This window comes from Amblyomma maculatum, chromosome 5 (genome assembly GCF_055883805.1).
Source record: "Amblyomma maculatum isolate TAMU_Amacu chromosome 5, ASM5588380v1, whole genome shotgun sequence".
NCBI classification, from domain to species: domain Eukaryota; kingdom Metazoa; phylum Arthropoda; class Arachnida; order Ixodida; family Ixodidae; genus Amblyomma; species Amblyomma maculatum.
The window spans coordinates 145,627,845-145,650,794 of record NC_139348.1 but is presented as its reverse complement, the minus strand read 5'-3'; the positions used below and the strand labels follow the sequence as shown (position 1 = coordinate 145,650,794).

Sequence of the window (22,950 nt, the reverse complement as noted above, 5' to 3'; positions counted from 1 at the left end):
ATGGCACGTCTTTTGAGCTACCATGAATAAAGTTCACATGAAGATCATGTAACGAATAAAACATTTTAATCAATCAAAACCCCTCTTGAAAATTGCTCCTATTTCGCCATGTATAAACCTAATGGTCCAACTTCGCCCAGCAATGTGCAACTCCCCTCCGCAGCGATGATGATGTTCTGTCTAGTGAATTAGAGTTGCCTATCTAAAAAAAAAAAAAGAAAACGAATGAAGTGGCGAAATTAAAGAGTTTTGTAATTAGGAGAGCCTGCAAATAACCCTTGATTTTCACGGGACAAAAGCGCAACTTAGAATAAGACGGAGGTTCAAATACGCGAATTTTAATACAATGAATGACATCGCAGCTATTTACACACCGTTTTCTTATGGTGGAAGCCGTGTCCCGGCAATCGTGGCATAATATAACCTAAATCTCTGAGTAAGCGTTCCATATTAGGCGATGGTGGTATATATGAATGTGGTTTAGTCACTTTCGCGATGATTGCTCATCGTTGGCAAACATACCTCCTATTCCCCAGCTGCTTGGAATCGCTTATTGTGTCTGGAAGCGTCGCCCTGTACGTTTCAGGCAGTAACGGAACAAGCGCTGCTGCCAGGAGTGCGATGCCGGCTAAGGTGCCCATGTGCACAGAGTCGGAAAAGTAGGCTTTCTGCAAAAAAAGACAGGATTAACTTGGCAGAAACCTTTTGAAGCGTAAATTTACTTTTTTTCAGCATGCATGTATGATATTGTGCCTCGAGCTCAATCATTATTTCACTCATTAAGACAATTAACCTTCTACGGGATTGAATACCCGTGGAAACATAGAATATAGAAGCTGGTCGCTTACTAAGAAACCTCATCTTTAGTCATGGAGGCTGGTGCCCCGTCTACAGTCCTCCACCTCGCACCCTACCCCCCCCCCCCCCCAGGCACACTCTTGGCGACTTTAGGGGTTGCAAATTGTAACTTTCTGTGTAATAAGCATACTGCTTAAGCATCTCTGACGCCACAGCACGAGGAACGCTATAGAATCGTAATTCACAAGGCGACTGACATGCAGTGTTATAAAGTTTGATATTGAGACGTTGCACACCGTCTAGACTCTACCGGCGTCCTAAAAGTGTGCGATTTTCATGTGTGTAGAAGTGACGAAATGTGCTACAAACTGCTTCAAGCACACCTCGTCCCATCTACCACCACCAAATATAATGGCCGTAATGGTTTTGAAGCTTTTCACTGTCGCCAAAATTGCAAACCGAATGGCGAGCATTGAAATTGTGATGTTCTCCTGACTATAAAAACTTTTTTGCATTATTTTCGCTGCAATAACATTGAGCTATGCGATGAGATCTCCGCTATAAGGTTACTAAAAAATTCACAAAAGCTTCTTTGCCGGCCAACACTATCTAAAGTCAGAAGAGCAAGCATGAAGAGAGGGTCAACAAATTAGTGAGAATTACTGATATTCGGCTCAAGAAAACATGGGCGTCGACACAGCATGTAATGCGAAGGCAAGATAACCAATTCGTCACTAGAGGTTATATATTGACGTTCAAGGTAATGCAAGAGTTGCCGGGCTCGACGGAATGTTGGGTGGGTGGATAAGATAAGATATTTCGGAGATTGCGTGGATGCCGTTCGCAGAGGACAGCAATAATTGCAGAGATAAGCGAGAGGACTTTGCCTTGAAATGGGTTTAATAAAGCTCATGATAACTATCTGTAAGCATCGTTTGGTGCTGATGCATTACAGCTGATCCTTGCGCCACTTGGTGACCATGAATCAGAGCGCTACCGAATCGCAGTTTCTGACGACTTGAATGCTCCTGGTCTTTAGTGGAGAGATGAGGGTCTCCTCAAATGACGATCATTTTTCTCGGAAGGCTAACCCTTTGTTAAATTTTCTTACTGTTTCTGGCTTGCAGCCTTCTGACTCGGCCGTGAACCCATGCCGCTTTGGTTTCCACATTCTATTTCAAATATTTGTACCCACACTACATGAGTATTTGTTTTTCACTCATTGCCCTACTTTCCTTGAAATATTTAGGCATTCTTTGAGCACGTAAGGTTTCGCCGCTGCTTGTAAGAAAGCTCTTGTATTACTAATTATTAAGACATGAATGCGCACTGCTCTCGAACTCTACAGACCTGCCTCCCTTCTGTCATCTTTGGCTAAGGTGTTCGAAAGAGCCATTCACTCACCACTATTTGTTTTCAGAAGCCGCTTACACGATTATGGTCGTAGTTTAAATACATCGTTATTGCCTTTGCACAGGCCACTCTATAGAGAGTTAATTTCTCATTTTTTTGAGGAAGCGATACTACTGCAGTCTCCTACCGTGAGCACATGATTTTATCTAGTTTGACTGCAGCAAGGCCTTTTAAGCAGTACAGAACTATAATATTTTAAAAACTGTCAAAACGAATTATTTGTAAGTCCTATCGCAGCTTGTTTGCTAGCTACCTCAACTGCAGAGACCTTTAGGGTACCGTGTACAAAGGTCTCAACACTTTAGTATTGCATCTTGACGTCCATAGGGATTCAACTTGCGGCTTCTGCTATTTATCAATCTTGACAGAATAATTTTGCGAAGTTGTTGGTTACCATTACAGGTCACAATATGCTAAAGATCTAAAAATATTCCGCATAGCAAGCGTCCCTGATGACTGAAGTCAAATTCAAGAAGCTGTGAACTCTGCGACGAGGTTATGCCTGCCAAAATGTTGAACACACCATTGTAACAGTTCAAAGCCTACCCCGTAGACTTTGCTTACGCTCTCAACAATCAGTCCGCTGCGGAAATATCTTGCTTGTGAATTACGCGTTCACTTGGATACTAAGTTGCGCTCTATATGACTCCCATTTTGAAGGCCTAATGCAGGCTTGTGCCCGGTGTTGGCATGCTAATTAGTGTATGCAGGGTATTCATAGCACAGAATGGTATGCGACCCTTCAACACAGCCTTATCTTCTTGATTCTAGAGTTCCTTACATTATATTTGATCCGGTCTGCCGCCCCTCTTCGCAAGAAATGTAAAGTGTACCGGTGATGATTTGCGAAGAATCACATGTGTCCTGCTGTCTGCTCGTCTGCTCCCCGAGGTGATTACAAGGTTTCCTGGTGCGCTCAAGGAATAACCGGCTTCAAGACCAAATGGCAGTCGAAAGACGTTTTTTCTCTTCACGCGTTTACATGGACATATTGATTGCACTTTTTGGCATGCACGAGGAACAAGAGATGAGGCGGAACGCTTGACGCTTCAGTACCAACTGATTTATTTTCATTTATAAGCAGGCTACTTTTCCGGTTGCCGGTGGCTACTTTTCACTAGCAGCGCCGTGGCCTAGCTGTGGCGTCTTTCGGGTTCACCACACATCCACGTATTATCTCTGAGTAAGATTCGGGTACGTGCATGGTCTTCGCGACAAAACTGTGTATTTGAATGTCAAGTGCAACTCAATGTGAACTTTCTTCCGCGCATGATGTATACATAAATAGCATACCACCACGTGACCCTGGTAACATCCATTATGATCCTAACTCTTTGTGGTCAAACGTGATGCAATAACTTGGACTTTTACACCTCTTCATTGTTAACTCCTCCTGTCATCCACTGTCAATCTCGTCATCCCCTTCGTTTCCAATTCAGTTTTGTTATTGTTTTTCGTTGTTTTATTCCCTTTCATTGTTCCAAGGGAACCACGGTAAAAACGTCACGACTTTTAGTGACCCCGCACAAAAATACCTAAGTATATGAGCGCAGATGACAGCGCAACCATCGCGTTAGGCACGAGGAAAATGATGATTTAAGGTGGAGCCGTCGCTTTTCGGAGTGGGCACAGAAAACGTAGCCCCTCAATAGGGACGGCACCGCGACGAAGGACCATCATCCTTCCTCAGCCCGCTGATTCTTGTGCATACCAGTTCCAGCAAAAACGGGACAGTCGAAGTTCCAACACGGGTGCCGATGAAGCAGGCGCTGACTCCCGCAGTGCGGTACAGCGTTGGGAACACCTCCGCTGCGAAGATCCACGCCATCGTCAGCGCGACCGCAGCCAGCACCTTGCCCACGATTACGCACGCCTGACGCAGCGCCACCCATGCTAGGCAAGTGGGGAAGATGTACCATGGTAAATAAAATATATCAATACTTGCACAAGAAAAGTAGGAAAATCACTCGGTGCAACATGCATGGCGGGAAAGAACACGCGGAGAACCGGGCAAATAATGAAAGGGTTGGAGTGTTTTGGTGTACCTATAGTTATTACTATAGCTGTGCTAAGATGGGTTGTTAATGACCCGATTTTCATCCTATCCACTTTCATATCCCTTTCCTAACAGCAAACTGTAACTGAGACCTAGCCGCCTAGTACCCGTCAAAAAGGTACGCGACACAAATAGCGCCTATCTGAAGGAGAGAATGGTACAGGAAAATATTTTCTCCATCACGTGCCACTCTCTTTTTCTCAATCGTACTGCCCATTTGAGCATTATTCTTTGTTACTCTATTTATGTACGAATTATGAGGGATGCTTTTCCTTCCTAGGTTAAGGGACAAGGGAAGGATGGAAGTGTAAAAGGGGTCGGACAATGAGCATTCAAGCAAGGCTTTCATCTAGCTTTTGCAAGAATTGTGTGTGTGGCGTGTGGGGAGGGGGCGGGGGGCGCGGGAGGCAAATACAGACAATGCACTATGCGCGGTCTAAACTATATATAATGTTTAGTTTTCGTTATATTTGCCTGGTGGCAAAATAAAAATGGGGTGATATCCTGGCTCCGATTATTTGTATACAACTAATCTTTCGAACATTTAGTGATGTGTAAACTTACAATGCTTTGAGGGGCGGATTTATGGGCAAGTCTTGGCGGATGATGTCGAAGCAATTTTATCCGGCTAGCGGGAAGGTCTAAAATATGTCACACCGATGCGGGTGTTATATTCTCCTTTCTAAGTGCAGCAGTCTTGCTATTCGGACAAACATACTCAGGCATTAATGCCAAAATTTAACCCCTTGCCATGGGATCGCATTAATGCCTTTAAATTCAGAAAAACAATATGTTAAAGTCGCATCTTCATAAATAAGCAGAGCCATATCTCGCACCGTTCATAGTATGACCGAAATAGTGTGTAACATCTAATGCTAACAAGGAATCCTTATTCCATTTCCGAACGACCATGTATCTATTAGCTGCCTCTCTGTGCATCGCTCTAATGGCGATTTAGGACAGCGCTAGGTCAGCTGTAAAGGTTTCTGACAGCAAGGCTCTGGAACTTTGTGTAGCCCTTAAATCACGATGTCGCAACGTTAGAAGCACATCTTTCTTCTGCCTGTCGCTCTCTCTATGCCGGCTGATGCAACCGCGCATTAGTTACCATAAAAGCCGTCAGAACAGGCAGCAGGTATCGAATGTGCACAAAGTTGAAAGAGCACAACTAGCTTTCCCAGCGTTGCCCTCTTTGCGCGCGTTATATTCAGTCCTCGCTTACGTCAGGCGCCAAAAAGCGAGCTTTCACACGTTTTTCAGCCCGTCGTTATAACAAAAGGAAAATATCACTGCCAGGATCCTCAAGGCAACCTCTGCCTTTTAAACAATTTCTGCGTTTTTATGGGCTTATTTTTGTTAGGAACTCTCTTTATGGTAAAGGGTGTGAGCGCTTGCGCCATAGCAGGTCTTATCCGAAAGCTCCTGCATCTACATCTTACCTCAAAAAGGAACGGAAAGACAACAAAATAGAGGCTAAGTAAAAATGAAAAAGCTATTGTGCAATGAACTGAGGAAAAGGAATAAGGGGATATAAAGGTGCAAAAAAAAAAACAAGAGGAAAATCAAGTCAGTAAGCATAAAAGAAGTAGCCTCTCGTACAAGTACAAATATCTCAACAAACGCAGAAATGCCTGGCACATCTGCACCACTAATACCACCGACGACAGCCACCACCACATGCCGAACATCTTCATCTTCGACAGCAAGAATGAATCAAGACATTACCGCGGTGGCTGAAAGATTATCTTTCTGCACTCTATGCAGAGCATTCATGAATAATGCGAGATATATGATCTCGTCCAACCCGCGGATGGGACGTGCTGTGTTATCATCCATACCGATAGCAAGATATTAGTGCCTCCTGAATGCCACACCAAGCTACTGGTGACAGTGCAACGTTCTGCCGTCGTAAGGTATTGGCACGACAGAAATCGGAGTTTCCGGTCAGGTCCAGCAATTGTTCGCATGGATTTGAAAACTGGCCGCAATTACACGAGGCTCCAATAGTCAGTCGGCCAAGTTTCGAAGCTACACTCTTTTACGAAAATGACATCTAAGAATAATAACAGTCGCCGTGGGCGTTTGTAACTACATTATATAAGTTACGCTTTCACAACAAGAAGCACCTTATAGGCCCCAGAAGCCTGCTCTTCAGTCGATTAAAGCAGGCCATTCCTGACTGCCTTATTGGTCAATATGGCGACACAAATAGTAGTACGGTCTGCACCCATAGCTGAAGTGAGGTGACATATTTTAGCTTCGCCCGCTGTGGCCATTACAAGGAAGGCCAGTCGGCGGCAACCCCTGTGTCGCGAACTGACTGCTATTCTTGTGTACGACAGGCAACAGACTCGGACGGCCAGCCGATACCATTATCCTGCGCATATCGTGGTGGAACTGGACAGCGAATCGTTCCACTTCGGGACAGCGTGACTGGAAGGACGATCACTGCCAGGCTTCTTGGAGACGGCGCTGCTACCGCTGGACCGCTATAAAACAGTGGTTCACCTGGCTCGCCTTCGCAGTCGGCGGCAACCCCTGTGTCGCGAACTGACTGCTATTCTTGTATACGACAGGTGAGCATTGATGACAACTCATCTCTAGCCATTTGTTTCATTAAGCCGCCGACTGCAATTTGGGCAATGTGTGCAAGTTGTACCTGGTCATAACTTGTGCTTTGCTAGACCTGCTAGTATTGTTCTCGACTGTTCACAATGGCACGTTGTGGGATTTGTAATGAGGCTCTACCTACAGATGGAAAACGAACTGTTTGCTGCGAGTGTAGCATTGGGTACCATCTCGGTGAATGTTCAGGTCTTTCTGAGAGTACATTTTCATCAATGGGACCTGGAAAACGTGAAAAATGGCGATGTCGCGCCTGTCGCGGGGAGTTAATCTCGGTGGCCTCCAATGGGAAGCCAACGGAAGAAGAACCATCAGATGTTTCTAAAAAGGTAGCTGCTTTGGAAAAAAAAACTGATGGTTGTTTCAGAGCTGAAAATAAGCATAGATAGCCTCCTGGCTCTACCGGTCCAGCTCGAGAAGCTTGTCGCAACAATTGAAGGCCTCCAAACGACAGTAACTGAGGTTCAAACTTCAGTGGAATTCCTGGCATCCAAATATGACACGCTCCTTGCGACATGCAACGATGCCGTGCAAGCAACAAAAACACTTGAGCAAAAGGTAGCATTTCTAGAAGGAACTATTGGCGAACAAGCTTTGATGATTAACCGAATTCAGTCAGAGCTCAATGACAGTGAACAGTACAGCCGTCTGTCTAATCTAGAGATAAGCGGACTGCCAGTTCAGCCACAAGAAGACCTGCGGGCTGAAATTGCGCAGATGGCTGAAGCGCTTGAAGTGCGTGACTTCAATCCTTCGGAGATAACCGCCGTGCACCGCCTCCCATCGCGTCAAGAGAAGATTCCGGTCGTATTGGTCAGGTTTTCGTCCCCGACCATACGGGAGAAATGGCTGCAGGTTAAAGGCAAACTTAGGACGCTAAACAACTCCGACAAGCTCTCTTCAGTCTTCTTCAATGAAAACTTGACTCGAATGAACAGTGAGCTGTTCTGGAAAACTCGAATCCGAGGAAAGGAAAAATCTTTCAAATTTGTCTGGGTCAAGAATGGCAAAATTTTTGCCAGGAAAGCAGTGGGGGCTTCCGCCATCAAAATCGCGTCTCTTTCAGACATTGACAAAATGATGTAGGAAGATTGTTATTGCTATGTCTTCTTTTTCAAGCTTTGATGCATGTTTTCAATCGTTCCATCCAATTTCACTGAGTTCACTTACAATTCTTCATATTAACATTCGAAGTATTCGAAAATATTGGAATCAATTTCTGGTAGTCGCACAAGACTTTTACCAAGTCGTAGACATATTTGCATTCACAGAGATAAATATTGCTGATCATAATACTTGCATGTTCAAGCTTCCAGGTTATACAGAGCATTTACTTACCCGTCAAGTAGGTAAAGGTGGAGGAATTGCTGTCTTCTTCAAAGATTCATTATCAGTTTCCAGTATTAGCATCTCCTTCAACGCTGCAGAAGCGATGGGATTTGAAATTTCATACTGCAACATCTCGAGTCACCTCCTCATCATATACCGCCCGCCGTCTGGAAACGTGCCTAATTTTATCACAGAACTGCATGACATTTGTAAACAAAGGTTCAGCCAAGGTAACCTATGCATAATGGGTGACTTGAATATAGATCTAATAAAGCCTGAGAGAGCGTCTGCGGAAAACTACCTAAATGCCCTTGCTGACCATGGTATAGAAGCACTACTTTCAGATCCTACTAGAGAAGAGTTCGTAAATAACAGTATGTCTAAAACTTGCATAGATCACGTTAATGTTCGCGCCTCGGACCTGTCTCACGCTATGGCAGCTGTCATTCAACAGAAATTAGCAGATCATTACTTTACATTATGCCACGTTGCTAAGGTTGATTCTGCACAGAAACCCGATGATAGCAAATGCGTCATTACTCTCCTAGACCGAAAACTGTTTGACAGAAAGGCGTCATCCTTCGACTAGAACTCATTTCTATCAGGAAATAACAAAGATACGGCGTATGATAACTTCATTTTGGTTTTTAAAAATTTAAAGGAATCCTGCAAAAGAAGCATAATTACCAAAAAACGAAATAATAAATGTTACTGGCTTACACCTGACATTCTCGCAGCCATCAAAGAGAAAGAAGCCCTTTGGTCGAAATGCCGCGCTTCACCGAAAAATACAACCTTAAGAATTGAATTTCGGGTTGCTAGGAACAAAGTAACCGCTCTTCTTCGGTCCGCTAAAAGACGCTACTACGCTAGCCAGTTTCACAGTTGCCACCATGACGTGGCCAAAACGTGGGCTATCGTGAACCAACTACGTGGGCGTCAGCGTAGGCCTGTCAAGGGCGCAATAGAGCTTAGTTTTGGTCACTTGACGTCATCTTTGGCAAATGATTTTAATAACTTTTTTTCTAAGGAACAGCGCATTACGCTTGCCGCATCACGTCCGCCGTTACTTCCTTCTTCTGTGGCTGAGTCGGCATTTCTTCCACCCATAACAGAGCCAGATCTTTTCGGTATAATTTCCAGCCTACAGCACAACAAATCGGCTGGAATTGATGGGATATTTATCAGCGACCTTTCCATAAACTTTCAAAGCTTAAAGTGTGTCCTCCTCTTTATGCTAAATAGTATCATTGAAAGTGGCTGCCTACCACACTCTCTCAAACAAGCACGTGTTATTCCACTTTACAAGGGTGGCAAAAGGAATTATATTTCGAACTATCGCCCAATTTCTATCGTGTCATGTATATCACAAATCTTAGAAAAACATATCTCGTCTACTATGTCAGCATTTTTGCTGAGGCATAATTTGCTCAGCCCGCATCAATACGGATTTGTTGCTGGTTCTGGTACCCAAACATTATTAGAAAACATGTCGGATTCTATTCATTCTAATTTTGATAGAAATGAAGGGGCATTTGATCTTTTTCTTGATATTAATAAGGCGTTTAATTCTGTACACCACGACATTCTATGTGAAAAGTTGTATTGCTATGGGTTTCGTGGTCCTTTTCAAATGTTACTAAGAAATTATTTGTCTCAGCGATCCCAAATGGTGGAACTTGGACCTGTGCAAAGCAGTATTATAGACTTACATAGTGGTGTTCCTCAGGGATCCATCTTATCACCTCTCTTATTTAATCTTTATGTTAATGACCTTCCCAGTGTTATAACTTCATCACAGATTTATCAATATGCTGATGACACCCTCCTCATCTCAGCTAATGCAGATTTTTCGTGCGCACTCCGACAACTTCAAGAGGATGCCACCAAGCTATATGATTGGTTTCAATGTAACTTGATTGAAATAAATCCCCAAAAAACTCAACTAGTGTGCTTTCACAATGCACACAAACCAATCCCTAAAAACGCAGCGGTTGTTTTGCACAGCTCCAGGTGCACTGCATGTTCTTGCTGCCCCATTACATGTGTTCCGACCGTGAAATATCTTGGCATTTACATGGACAGCGATTTATCCTGGAACACACATATGGCGCACCTCAGTAGGAAGCTTAGAGGCGTCGCATGCTTGCTCTATGCTCTAAGGGCCTACCTGCCGTTTGCCATAAGACGTTTAATTGCACAGTCCTTGGGATATTCTTTGCTGAGATATGGCATGTGCTGTTTCTTTAACTGTTCTGAAACATGGAAAAATAGGATAAACCGTATTCTCAAGAATATGGCTAAGAGTGTAATCTATTCAACACCCCATAAACTGCAAAGTGTATTCCTTTCTTCAGGTCTGCCATCCTTTGACACTGTTTTCAAACAAATCACTGTACTTAGATATTTCTGGAACACCGAATTTAGGTTGCCTAATGTTAAACCTATTCCACTACGGAACATTCCTAGATATTTCGTGCCTACAGTGCGAACTCATTTTGGTATGTCTGTGAGATCATTTTATATCCCATGTATATTTAATGAGCTGCCTGATGACGTTTTCAACTTGAACACTCGCAGGCAGTTACGGGGTGCTATTGCCGAGCTTGAGCAGCTCTAGTTCATGCTGTTTTCGTCCACAAAAAAAAAAATAATAATAATTCTGTGATTTGGTAACAGAGGTTGTTGCTGCTGCCGGACGGCGCCCTACAAGCCCAATTGCGGCTTTGGCGCGTCCGCGTCCTGTATTGTTTTTTTGAAGTGAATAAAATATTATTATTATTATTATTATCATTAACTGAAGTAGTGGTCAGGCTCGCTGAACCATCGAGGCAGAAGTGCAGTTGATGTTCACGGTTCTGAGACAAATATTCCAGAGGGTCGCTTTTAACTCAACCAGCGGAAAGTCAGCCTTCTTCCCGATATCGGGCATCAGATTTTGAATATCCTGTTTTGGAATGAGCATTTATAATTTGCATCATGCAGGATTATATACAGGTAAGGAACGATCCTCTTTCGATCGCAAATGTATCGTACTCTATAATTTAAACGTGAGGTCCATGACGTTCTATCCTTGGTGCACAAAATGCCAAGTTTTTCCTGGTCGAAATTGTTATTCTTTAACTTACACATCGAAGCTGTACCTGCAATACAATTTTTCGAAAATACAAAGATTTTGAACCTTCTGTTAATCGTTAATTGCTGCCGGCTGATATACATGAAACGACTAACCACTCTTGGTATAACTGAAAAAAAAATGCAATTTTCTTCCGGTCTCCGTGCCAGAAACTCTAAAATGACAGCGGAATTCTAAACCGATACACTGTACGCTAATTTGTACTTACTCAAGCTGAATACGAACAGTATGACATTATTCTTCTAATATCAAAGCCAAAGCTAAATTTATGTTAGCATCAACGTCCGCTGGACAGGTATGATATTGAGGGCGAAGGAGGGGGGGGGGGGGGGGGGGGCAAGCAAAGAGCTTAAAACGGCTTAACAAAGGCGTTGCACCCCGTTTGCCGGTACCATGTGTCTCCGCAAATTTCTGAAAATGGCCATGTTGGCCGCGATAAAATTTTAGTTTCACTCCGATATCTAGTTTTGGCCGATTGATCTTTCCAAATAAATAAAGCACAATTCGAAGGGATTGTTTTTTTATCAAACTATTTCCGTTCTCTGTACGACGCCTATGCGTGATCCTTTTTTAGTTATGGTGTCTTTTCTATCAATCTGATGCAGCACACCCATCCGCTATATAGTTCTTGTAAATAGTCAATGGTAAATAGTGGTAGGATAGTTACAGAGGATACCACTAAATTTTCTAAGCATGCAAAAGATTTGATTAAGATTGGCCAAATTATAAAAGTCACCAACCCAACGGACAGGCTAGAACTGGCAATGCTATCATAGGTAATCAATAGGTAGAAAGTGTCCGACATAAGGAAGTATAACAAGAATAAAATCAAATATGCTCAAAAAAATGATATGCAAAAATCATATATATGTGCTAAGGTACAATGCGGGCAATGCCATCACTAATATGGAGTAGATAGTCAACGTAACCGATGAATTTTGGCCTATAGAGTAACTGAAAAGGACAATTAAGAACACTGACAGTAGGAAAGAGCCGTCAGACGTTCCGCCAGTAACGAAGGAAGAGATTAAGAACGCTAAGAAGCTATGAAAATGGGGAACGCGACTGGGAAGGATCAAGTAACTACACGTTTCTTCAATGATGTTAACTGGGGATATTTACCTAGAAAATCTGGCCACCCTGTATACGAGAATACATGATGACATTGACGGTACTGGATTCATAGAAGGCAAGCATTATCTTAACTTATAAACAAGGGGATGCTAATGACTTGAAACATTGCCGACCAATCAGCTTACTACCCGTTACGTACAAGGTATTTACTAATATAATCACTAACAAAATCAGGACAATCTTAGACTTTAATCCACCAAAAGATCAAGCAGACTTTTGGAAAGGGTGCTCTACTGTCGATCAAAGTAATATCAACAGGATGATAGAAGAATGCTGGAAATACAACCAGTCCTTATACGTAGCATTCATTGCTTACGAAAAAAGATTTGACTCAGACTCGCCAGTTATTAAGGCATTGCGAAATCAGAGTTACACAAGCCGTATATGACAAGACAACGATATCAACAGTGCCTGCACACCAAGCATGCTTCTGCATGAAAGGGCAATACAGTTCCCATAAAGAAAGGCGTTAGGCAAGGAGGCATGATCTGCCCAGTTAAATTCGCAGCTTGCTTAGAGGAAGTACTCAGGCATAGAATATGGGGGAAGTTATGGATAAGGGTTGACGGAGAATACCTCAGTAATCAGCGGTTCGCTGATGAGATTTCCTTGCTAAGTAACTCAAGGGACGAACTCGAAAATGTGATTGAATATCTGTGCAGAAGGAAACAATGTACAGCATCCTCGGGAAATAACCGTAGTTTCCAATAGGTAGCGAAGCACTGGAAGTGGTAGGCCAATAAGACTACTTAGGATAGGTGTAACGGTAGATCCGGATCATGAAAGGGGGATAACTAGAATTAGATTGAGATGGAGTGTATTTGGCACTTATTCTCACATTAGATTAGGACTAGCAACTTACCGGGACCACTCAAGAGCAAAGTATATAACAGTTGCGTTTTACGTGCACTACTTATTGGGCTGAAAGTGGAAGCTAACTAAAAGAGTTCTACTTAAGTTGAGTGAAACGCAGATCTGGGACAGAAAATGGTAAGTGTAACGTAAAGATGTATGATGCGTTCAGAGTGGGTTCGAGAAATAACTCGAGTTAATGAAGGTCTAGCGGAAATCAAGGCGAAGAAATGGGCATAGGCAGGGTAGTAGTGCGAAAAGATCATAATCATTGGTCCAAAAGGGTTACGAATAACATACCAAGACAAGGGAAGCGTAGCAGGTGGAGCAAGAAAGTCAGGAGGGCAGATGGGGTTAAGAAGTTCGCAAGAATTAGGTGGACGCTGCTAGTACAGGATTGCTTAATTGGAGGAATATGGAACAGGCATTCGCCCTGCAGTAGATATAGTCCGGCTGATGATGATGATGATGAAATAGCTAGCCCTTCCTGTACATGCGCCCGTGCAATGAATCATCATCATCACCATCGCTACCAGTCTGACTACACAATCTGTAGAGCGAAATCCTCTCGTTAATCCTGCACTGCGCCAGCTGCATCTATGAACCATGTGTGTAAGGAATGTGGGCCATAAGATGAGAAAGGGCATCTCAGTATTGAGCAGATAGGAACGAAACACTTTTAGCTCCCCATGTAAAATTGCAATGTTCAGCACATCATTATGAGAATGTAGACGAAGCAGAACCAGATTGCTGGTGATCTTTTTCTTGTCACAAAAGTTTTGTCATGTGGAAGAATTGTTTGATAGATCACAACACAGAGCCAACACGTTCATCAAAATCTTCGTTCTCCGAACAGTGACTGTGCTTTGATAAGGACTCCTGTCTGGCTGCCTTTATTCGATAGATGCACTTTGTTCACATTCACTAAGCGGACAGGATGATATTGGGATGACGACGTAATTGTTTAGCAGGTTCGCAGGGTGCGGGCTGGTAAAGAAAGAATGCCAATGTTGTACAGATGCAAGCTGTTAATTTATACGTTTCACCATATCTTCCCTACAAGGAATAAAAAAACGTTACTTGTACATGAGAAAGGGTGCAAGCATTTCCTACCAGCGAGAACATTATAAGGGACTTGAAATAATTAGCTGGCTCGTCAGAAAAGGTGGAGGGCAATGGCGCGCCCTGCTCACTTCACTTTAGTTCCATGGAAAAAGAATAGTGTCGGAACCTGCTCGATAGCCTATCTGCCTTCCCCGCGAGGAGACTGTGCTTTGACTACAAACTGTTTACACAATGTTTTCCTCTTAACGCTGTTGCTCTCTTCAGATGAGCAGTAACATGCACCGCTACGTTGCTTGTCTCGAAGGAACAGTTGCACCGAAATGGCTGATTTGCGCAAGACTTATGGTTTGCTGGTGCGCAGCTCTACTGGGGAAGGGCAAATGCTCTTGACAACGTGGTTGTCTCCCGAAAAGATTTTAACGCAAAAGGACGAAACAACACTTCTAGTATACAAACTTATCCGCTGTAGTGGTACCTGGCGAAAGGAGAGCGGCGCCAAGCGCGCATGCACCAGTGACGCCGAACGCGAAACCCACGGCGGACCGCCTTCGGCACCACCGGATGACCGCGTAAGAGATGATCGCCACAGGAAACTGGGCGACCGCAGCTATCACGAAGGTCAGGTACGGATCACCGCCAAGATAAGTCACCGACAACTGCAGACCGTAGAAGACCATACCACCGGCAGTCCTGCAGAAAGATGTTTCGATTTACATTCAAGGCGTCAACACAGTTTTTCGCCGTTCAATTCTTTCGCACTTTTTTATAACTGGACAATGGAGCTCCATTACATTAGTAACGCAGTGGCACCCAGGCCACGCGCACAAAGAGCATACACTTTTAGCGTCGTATGTACCGTGTTACCGTTTAAGTTACCGGAGTATAGGAAGCCCTCCCGCCGGCATCGCACCCGCTTTGATTGGTATCGACGCGGCGGGAGGAGGAGGAGGAGGAGGAGGAGGAGGAGGAGGAGGAGGAGGAGGAGGAGGAGGAGGAGGAGGAGGAGGAGGAGGAGGAGGAAACAACTTTATTCAACGCACTATTAAGGGTCGAGAATGTCCTGGACCAGAGTCACCAAGGCCAACTGGTCCTTCAGCTGGCAGAGGCTAACTAAGCATGCCAGGTTGGAGGAGGAGGGTGTGGAACGTGAGGTGACTGTATTGCAACAGGGCACGAAAACATGCCGTGCTCTAAGTTTGCATAATGTTCAGAAGAATTAGGGCATGGGGGGGGGGGGGGAATGTATGTGCTTAGCTGGCGGGTTCCTAGAGCCATCTGGCAACCTCAAGGAAAGTTGTCACGGGTCTAAGTCGGACAAATCAAGCGTGTGAGCACTGACGGTGGGCTTTTGTAACGTACTCTCATAACGCAAACGATAACTCGGTTCACTGGCATGCCAGAGGTTCTTAATGAAGGCATATATGCGCTACTCCAAGGCCACGTATAGGCACGTTCGCGGGGCTTGGTGAAAGGCTAATTTATATCTGTGTCTGACGGTACTTTATTTAGTTTGTGGGTAGAATCGAGTGACTCAGCACTATGTTTGTCTGCATCTAAATTTATTCAGAACCGGACGAGGTTTTATCAAAGAAAACATGGCTCGTTCTGGATGTAGCACCTGAGTTTCAAATGTATGTCAGGCTGACACAAAAAATGGTGCCTAACATTTATAATTTTGATGGTGCATGTTCGCATATCATCAAAAGAACAAGAACTATCCGAAACATCTAAAGAATGCAAGAAAATAGAGAAATCTCGAAATCCAAACTTTCTTTCTCTCTTAGTCATAAGAACCTAAAGAACCCGCCACGATACCTGCTCGCGCATGTCTGTCGAGCCACCAAGCATGAACAGCATAGATGTTTTTCCTCACTTCGTGAATCAGTCAGGCTGCAAGCATTAGTTTGGAGAAAACTAAGCAAAGCACGCTCGAACAGAATGCAGTGCCCACCAAAACACCGCTGTGCAAGAGACATATCTACGAACCTAGCCTAAACAAACATTAGGCTAGTTGGTGGACTATAATTTTTTACAAAGGAAAAATAGCCGTACGTAGCAGAAACAAGTGTACATTGCGTTTCTTCTGTGTGTGTGTGTGTGTGTGTGTGTGTGTGTGTGTGTGTGTGTGTGTGTGTGTGTGTGTGTGTGTGTGTGTGTGTGTGTGTGTGTGTGTGTGTGTGTGTGTGTGTGTGTGTGTGTGTGTGTGTGTGTGTGTGTGTGTGTGTGTGTGTGTGTGTGTGTGTGTGTGTGTGTGTGTGTGTGTGTGTGTGTGTGTGTGTGTGTGTGTGTGTGTGTGTGTGTGTGTGTGTGTGTGTGTGTGTGTGTGTGTGTGTGTGTGTGTGTGTGTGTGTGTGTGTGTGTGTGTGTGTGTGTGTGTGTGTGTGTGTGTGTGTGTGTGTGTGTGTGTGTGTGTGTGTGTGTGTGTGTGTGTGTGTGTGTGTGTGTGTGTGTGTGTGTGTGTGTGTGTGTGTGTGTGTGTGTGTGTGTGTGTGTGTGTGTGTGTGTGTGTGTGTGTGTGTGTGTGTGTGTGTGTGTGTGTGTGTGTGTGTGTGTGTGTGTGCGCGTGCGCGTGCGCGTGTGCGTGTGCGTGTGCGTGTGCGTGTGTGTGTGCGTGTGTGCGTGTGTGCGTGTGTGCGTGTGTGTGTGTGTGTGTGTGTGTGTGTGTGTGTGTGTGTGTGTGTGTGTGTGTGTGTGTGTGTGTGTGTGTGTGTGTGTGTGTGTGTGTGTGTGTGTGTGTGTGTGTGTGTGTGTGTGTGTGTGTGTGTGTGTGTGTGTGTGTGTGTGTGTGTGTGTGTGTGTTTGTGCGCTCCCACCTTGAAATTTCGCGGGCTGTGAGGCGTTTTTTTCTCTAGGCGGATGACCGAAGCTGGGTTACAAAAAGCGGCTATTTGCACCACTTACGAGATGTAGACGAGCACGCAAGTGTAGAGTAAGATCGTCCTGCTTCTGACAAGATCCAGGCAGCTGGCTGTTTGCTTGGCCTCCTCTTCTTGCTATCGTTGGAGAAAAAATTGTAAACTTACCTGAGAGTAGTCAACTCTTCGAAGCAATGCGAGACGCTTTTTTTTATTAAAAGAGAAGGCTGAGGATTTATGGCCGGCGTTCATTCACCGAAGCGGCGGCTTTTGGGTAAGGGTTGCAGCCAACAAATTGCAACACCAGTTCGGGACTGACTAACGTTCGCATCTACGCAATCTCTAGCATACAATTGCTAGGCACAGCTTGCGCCACCCGTTGTAGGGCTTTAAACCCTGAACCACTCGTGCGGTGCCTGAAAAGTATATCGCATCCCGGTTTCGCAATATAATGAAATTCACCATCATCATCATGAGCAGCAGCAGCAGCAGCAGGACTATACCCAATGCAGGACAAAGGCCTCTCCAGTATTCCTCTGATTAACCCGGTCTTGTACAGCTTCATGCAATTGACCTCTGCGAACTTCTTAACCTGATGCGCACGCCTGACTTTCTGCCAACCCTGCTGCGCTTTCCTTCCCTTTAGTATCCAACTTGATACCCTTTTCGGCTGTCGATTATACCTCTCTGCGCACTAAATGCCCTGCCCATGTCGATTTCTTCTTAGAACTTCATTTCCACTAGAATGTCATTAACTCGAGGCATTCATTTAGGCCTAACTAACTTTGCACGCTTCGTATCCCATAACTTGCCTCATCTTTTTAGTGTCGTCAGCTTAAGTAGTAGAACCTTTTTCGTTTGCCTATAAGTTTCAGTCCAATAGTTGATTACGGGTAAGATGCAACTGTTATATAACTTCCTCCTCAGCGATGCTGTTAATCCCTGCTAGTCGTAACCAGCGACTACTTGCAAAGTGCACTGCAGCCCAGTCTTATTCTCCTGGGTATTTCTCAATGCTTCCTGGTTACTCCAAATGCAATGCATTTTTCCCAGCCGCTCCAGATATACTATACGCTCTGCTTTCTAATGTTAAGTGGCATGCTAGTGATATCGACGGCATGTTTTGTAGTATTGCTATTTTTGCGGCATGTCTTTATTTTTCAGGGTCATGCGCACATCGGGTAATATCCGAGTGGTACAGGTAAACCACACAGGAAAGGTCCTCAGATTTATATTTGTTTCACACTATGCATCATTTCGTTTATAAAATTTACAGGTGTTACTTTGTGTTCAATGTTCTACATGGTGGAAGAAAATGAAGTAAACATCTATCCAAAAATTTTAGCATATTCAGCCATTTTCTAGTTAACATTTTAAGCAGTGATTCTTTCGTCATTGATAAATCTTTAAACAAATAATTGATCTTAATGAATCGCGCGCAATCATAGATACGTACTTACTGCAGATATAATTCATCAGTAATAATAAAACGCCTGCTTTGTTTACAAGAAATATTGAACTTTTTGCCACAGTGCTCTTAGGATTACTGGAGCTATGACAAGTGCGAACACATGTGTACCTTACTACAGTTAGGAGGTCGTGCTCCATACCTGTAAGATTTTTTCCCGGAGTAGTGCTATAGCCGCGTCCACGTCGTCCAGAGGTAGGTCATTGTGAGCGCACGCTTTCCGTACCACTTTACGTGCTTTCGACATCTTTCCCATTGCTATCAGCCATCGAGGAGATTCAGGCAGGTACCTGCAGGTGGCAAACACTTTATCACTCATTTGACAAAAATGATGACAGCTTCTTATGCCCCAGTGATAGGTGCAGCCAAACAGAGCCATGCCATAAGGAATTTTATTTTGAAGTTTGCTTTTAGAAATTTTTAAGAACATGCGGGATTGATCAGACAATGTGTGCTTTTTATTTAAAGAAATCATTTTGTGCGGGCCCCGCTTGAGCGGAACATACTCGCCCGCTGATAATGTGTTCGAAAAGAATATACCCACCCTCAAGCTTAATTCTAATAGTTCTACGAACGAAGCAGTACCAGTGCCATAGTGCGAAAAAGACGGCGTCTGTTTTCCGTGCCGTTGTGAGTGACGCGTCTGTCCCCAAAAAAACTGCAACTCATCTGTCTACCGCACCTTCCTGCTTGAGGTCCTCCATGCGTCCACTACCCGCGATCAACTGCCGAGCCCACCGTCCCATCATTTAAGCCACTTGACGCGCCCTCGATCACCCACCCTTACAACACTATCCTCCGGAAGCGCAGTACGCATTGCCAAACCTCCTACTGCCACCTTCTGCAAGATGCCAGACGTCTTCACATTAGTTCGGAGCGCTCGTGACTGCGCCTTTAGAGCGGACAAGAACAACAAGCATTGGGACCTGGACAACTGGTCTGTGCACATTCTGCCATCGCTTCCGTCCTATTTTACCTGACGACTTCTGGCGCTGCATTGTCAATCACACACACACACACACAAGAGAGAGATTACAAGACGTTCACACTGGCTATTTATTTATAGTATCAAGAAAAAGAAAACATGACAAAGAATCAGACAATGCAAATATGAAAATGCCGCGCCAGAAGTCTTCAGATTCATCTAACCAACTAGGCCGGATGCAAGTCCTATTATATACTCATAAGAGAAATTTCATTCAATAAGAAGTTCGGACTACGCGCCTGTCTTCTGTATTCCGCCATATTGTTCATCGGCTCCGTGGATCAAAATTGAAAGGAGGGCAGACTTTTTTTTAATAAGAGCATTCGACTAGTGTTTCGTTAGACAAATTGAAGAATTATTTATGTTATTCCGGAATAATCAGATTCACATGCCATATTTTCTGCATCGTCCGCTACATTCCCCCTCACTTTTTCCTTGTACTAGGCTTGGCTAAGATCAGAGCTGCTGGCTCTGGTGTCTTTGGCGTAGGATACCCTCCCACGCTGAATTCGGCGTTGGAAAAAAATTCTCTTGCACTCTGATTTTGTGCATTCAAGGAAATCTCATCAACTTATGCATGGTATACTGCTAGGCTAGTTGGTGGTTGTCGAGCATTATGGTGTCGCAGCGCTGGCAAACGTGGACAAAAGGACGAGAGACACACACAACAGCGCAGTTTTGCGTGTGCGTGTCTCGTCCTTTTACCCTCGTCTGCCAGCACTTCGACACCAAACATCTCATAAAGATGGACGCCCGTTGTCAGGAACGTTTCAAGTCACGTTTAAATAGATCATGACCGACAGTAAGTCATTGTGGCTTAGTGGAGTGTCAGGTACGCTTTTTGGTTTCGTATCATCTTTCTGATTTTCGGTTCTTTTTTTTATTTTACTCGCTTTTCATAAAAATAAGATAGTAAATCGCAATCAAGCATTTGGCTAGGTCCTTACCATGCCCAAACCACAAGGACGAGAAAAGGAATGCTGAGTGCTGCCTGGAGTATCCTCCAGTCCTGGAGGAACCACGCAAAGCCTGGGAGAACGATGAGCCCCACAGCAAAGCCAAGGGTCAACACCAGGGCTGCTGTGGTTCTCTTCTGTGGACAGATTACCTCCATCACTGCATAGCATGGGGCGACAGATGGGCAAAAACAGGCGAAGTGTGTGTCGGGCGACACTCATATAGTACTGCCGAACCGGAATGCATTGCTGTCGGAGTTTATTGGGTGATAGTTCGGTGTATATAGCAGCATACAGCATATAAAATGGCAATGTAGATGTTCACCACTAACATAATAGCAAAATGCATTAGGCCCATGCTAGTTACGTGTTTCTTGCACGTGCCACCAGCCGCTATGCGCGTCGCATGCCACTCGCTAGTCGTCGTGAAGCTCGACCGGATTCGAAGCAAACCCGCAGAAGGGTTTTGCCTTGGAACTAACCTGAGATTATAATAAGACTTATATTTAGGTTACTAGTACGCTATGAACAGAATAATGGCTCGTTAAACTAAGGTACACTCGGTTTCCTCAAAGCCTCCGATAGTGAAGCCTGGGATAGAAGTCAGGTGAAAGTTGCCGGAAAACTTAATAAAGTAGTTCGGCTTCATTTCTGCCATGTGCAGGCTGCTGTGTACGTTGATGCCGAGTAAATGAGTACATCATACCAAAGGCCACCCTCGAGTGCGCATGTCTTCTTCTTGCCACATGCTTTCAGATGGCTTTATTTCCTAGGAGGTCCCCAAGACCGCGGAGCCGAACTGTCTGCACGCGCCTAAAATAGGAATCGATGAGCGCTTTATAATAAGCGCCAAAACGAATGACCGGTAAAATTCTAGCTCAACATGGTTTGATTTGATTTGTGGGGTTTAAACATCCCAAAGCGACCCAGACTATGAGAGACGCCGTAGTGCAGGGGTCCGGAAATATCGATCACCTGAGTTTTCTTTAAAGCGCACTGACACCGCATGGCACAGGGCGCCTTGCTTTTCGCCTTCATCGCAAAGCAGGCGCTGCTGCCGATATTCGATCTTACATACCTGGAATCAGTATTCTAGCATCCTAATCCCTGAACCACCATGGCGGAGACCTAGCTGAATATACTGAGTGACTTCGGTATACTTGCACATAAAAATGTCAAGGCGATTATTACTGTATCCTAAATTGCTGATGGCTTGAAATATTTGGCCATGACATATCGGCACTAAATGAACTTTCAAGCATGTTTGTGCATTCCGCAACACTTCAATGTCTTGACATGACAATTTCTTTTTTCCTTTCTACTTTTCCGCTTACGCTTGTCTCTTTGGGTTCATAAACAGCAACGGCTCTGGTTATGGTATGCGCACAAACTGTCCTGAATGGCTTGTCTAAGATCTCTACGGAATATATGCATACACAAAAGAAATACAGAAATGTCGATATCGTGGCAATTATTATTTATAGCAATCATTGCTGCCTACTATACGTTTTGGGCATTTCATTTCTCAACGATCTGCAAGCATTTCTCCCTACTTTTCAGTTTTCGTCAAAATTATTTGTGTGTCGATATAGCCTGTACATGATGGTTCCTTTAAAAATGGTTTTATTATTTAATCATGATCATCATCACTTTGTTTTCCTTCTTCATTGCGGGGCAGAACATTTCACATAACTTTAGCAAGAATGGCAAGCTGCGCTAGTTGGTTCGACATTGCTAACAAATGAAAGATTCAATTGCGAGCAGCGTTTGCCGTGAATGCTCTTCATTTCTCTTCGTCCTCCTCGCGCTGTTCACCGGTTAACATTTCACAGTCTTAAAGTAGTATCGCTCTGTATACCTTTATCTGTTCTGCCTCATTTCTTTGACCACGCACACGATGGACTGTGTCCTGTTTTACTATGCCTTTTCTCAACATCGTAGCAGAGTATTTTTCATAGGTGGCAAATAATTAAATTCGGAGAAACTAAAGTGAGCATCGCATATTACTTCCTAGAAACGCACAGGATTGCTATAGGTAAATTACCGCCTCCGGAATTACTTTCGTGTCCTTCCCTGCGTGATATCAGTGCTGCAGGTTTATGCGCCACATCTCTCGGTTTCGGCACTCAACTAGTATTTGGAGCGTCGTTGAAGCATTGTGGAAATCAAACTAATCTAAGTGTATGGCAGGACTTCAATGAAAACTGCAGCTCTAAGTTTCAAGTGTGATGGGACCTGTTTGCGGTGTGCAATGGCCAAAAAGCATTTTGCCCCTTAG

At 44.2% G+C, this 22,950-nt stretch overlaps 1 protein-coding gene across 1 annotated transcript in view; it reads right to left on the bottom strand.

Annotated features, from left to right (window-relative positions):
- Nucleotides 1–22,950, bottom strand: part of LOC146189859 (organic cation transporter protein-like) — a 36,673-nt gene that overhangs the window by 2,471 nt on the left and 11,252 nt on the right. The window contains exons 4-9 of the mRNA XM_084605357.1: nucleotides 20,664–20,832; nucleotides 18,874–19,021; nucleotides 17,310–17,401; nucleotides 14,884–15,098; nucleotides 3,923–4,104; nucleotides 523–668 (exon numbers count right to left, since the gene is read on the bottom strand). Coding sequence (XP_084461483.1) covers nucleotides 523–668; nucleotides 3,923–4,104; nucleotides 14,884–15,098; nucleotides 17,310–17,401; nucleotides 18,874–19,021; nucleotides 20,664–20,832 — 952 coding nt within the window. The remainder of the gene's footprint in view (nucleotides 1–522; nucleotides 669–3,922; nucleotides 4,105–14,883; nucleotides 15,099–17,309; nucleotides 17,402–18,873; nucleotides 19,022–20,663; nucleotides 20,833–22,950) is intronic.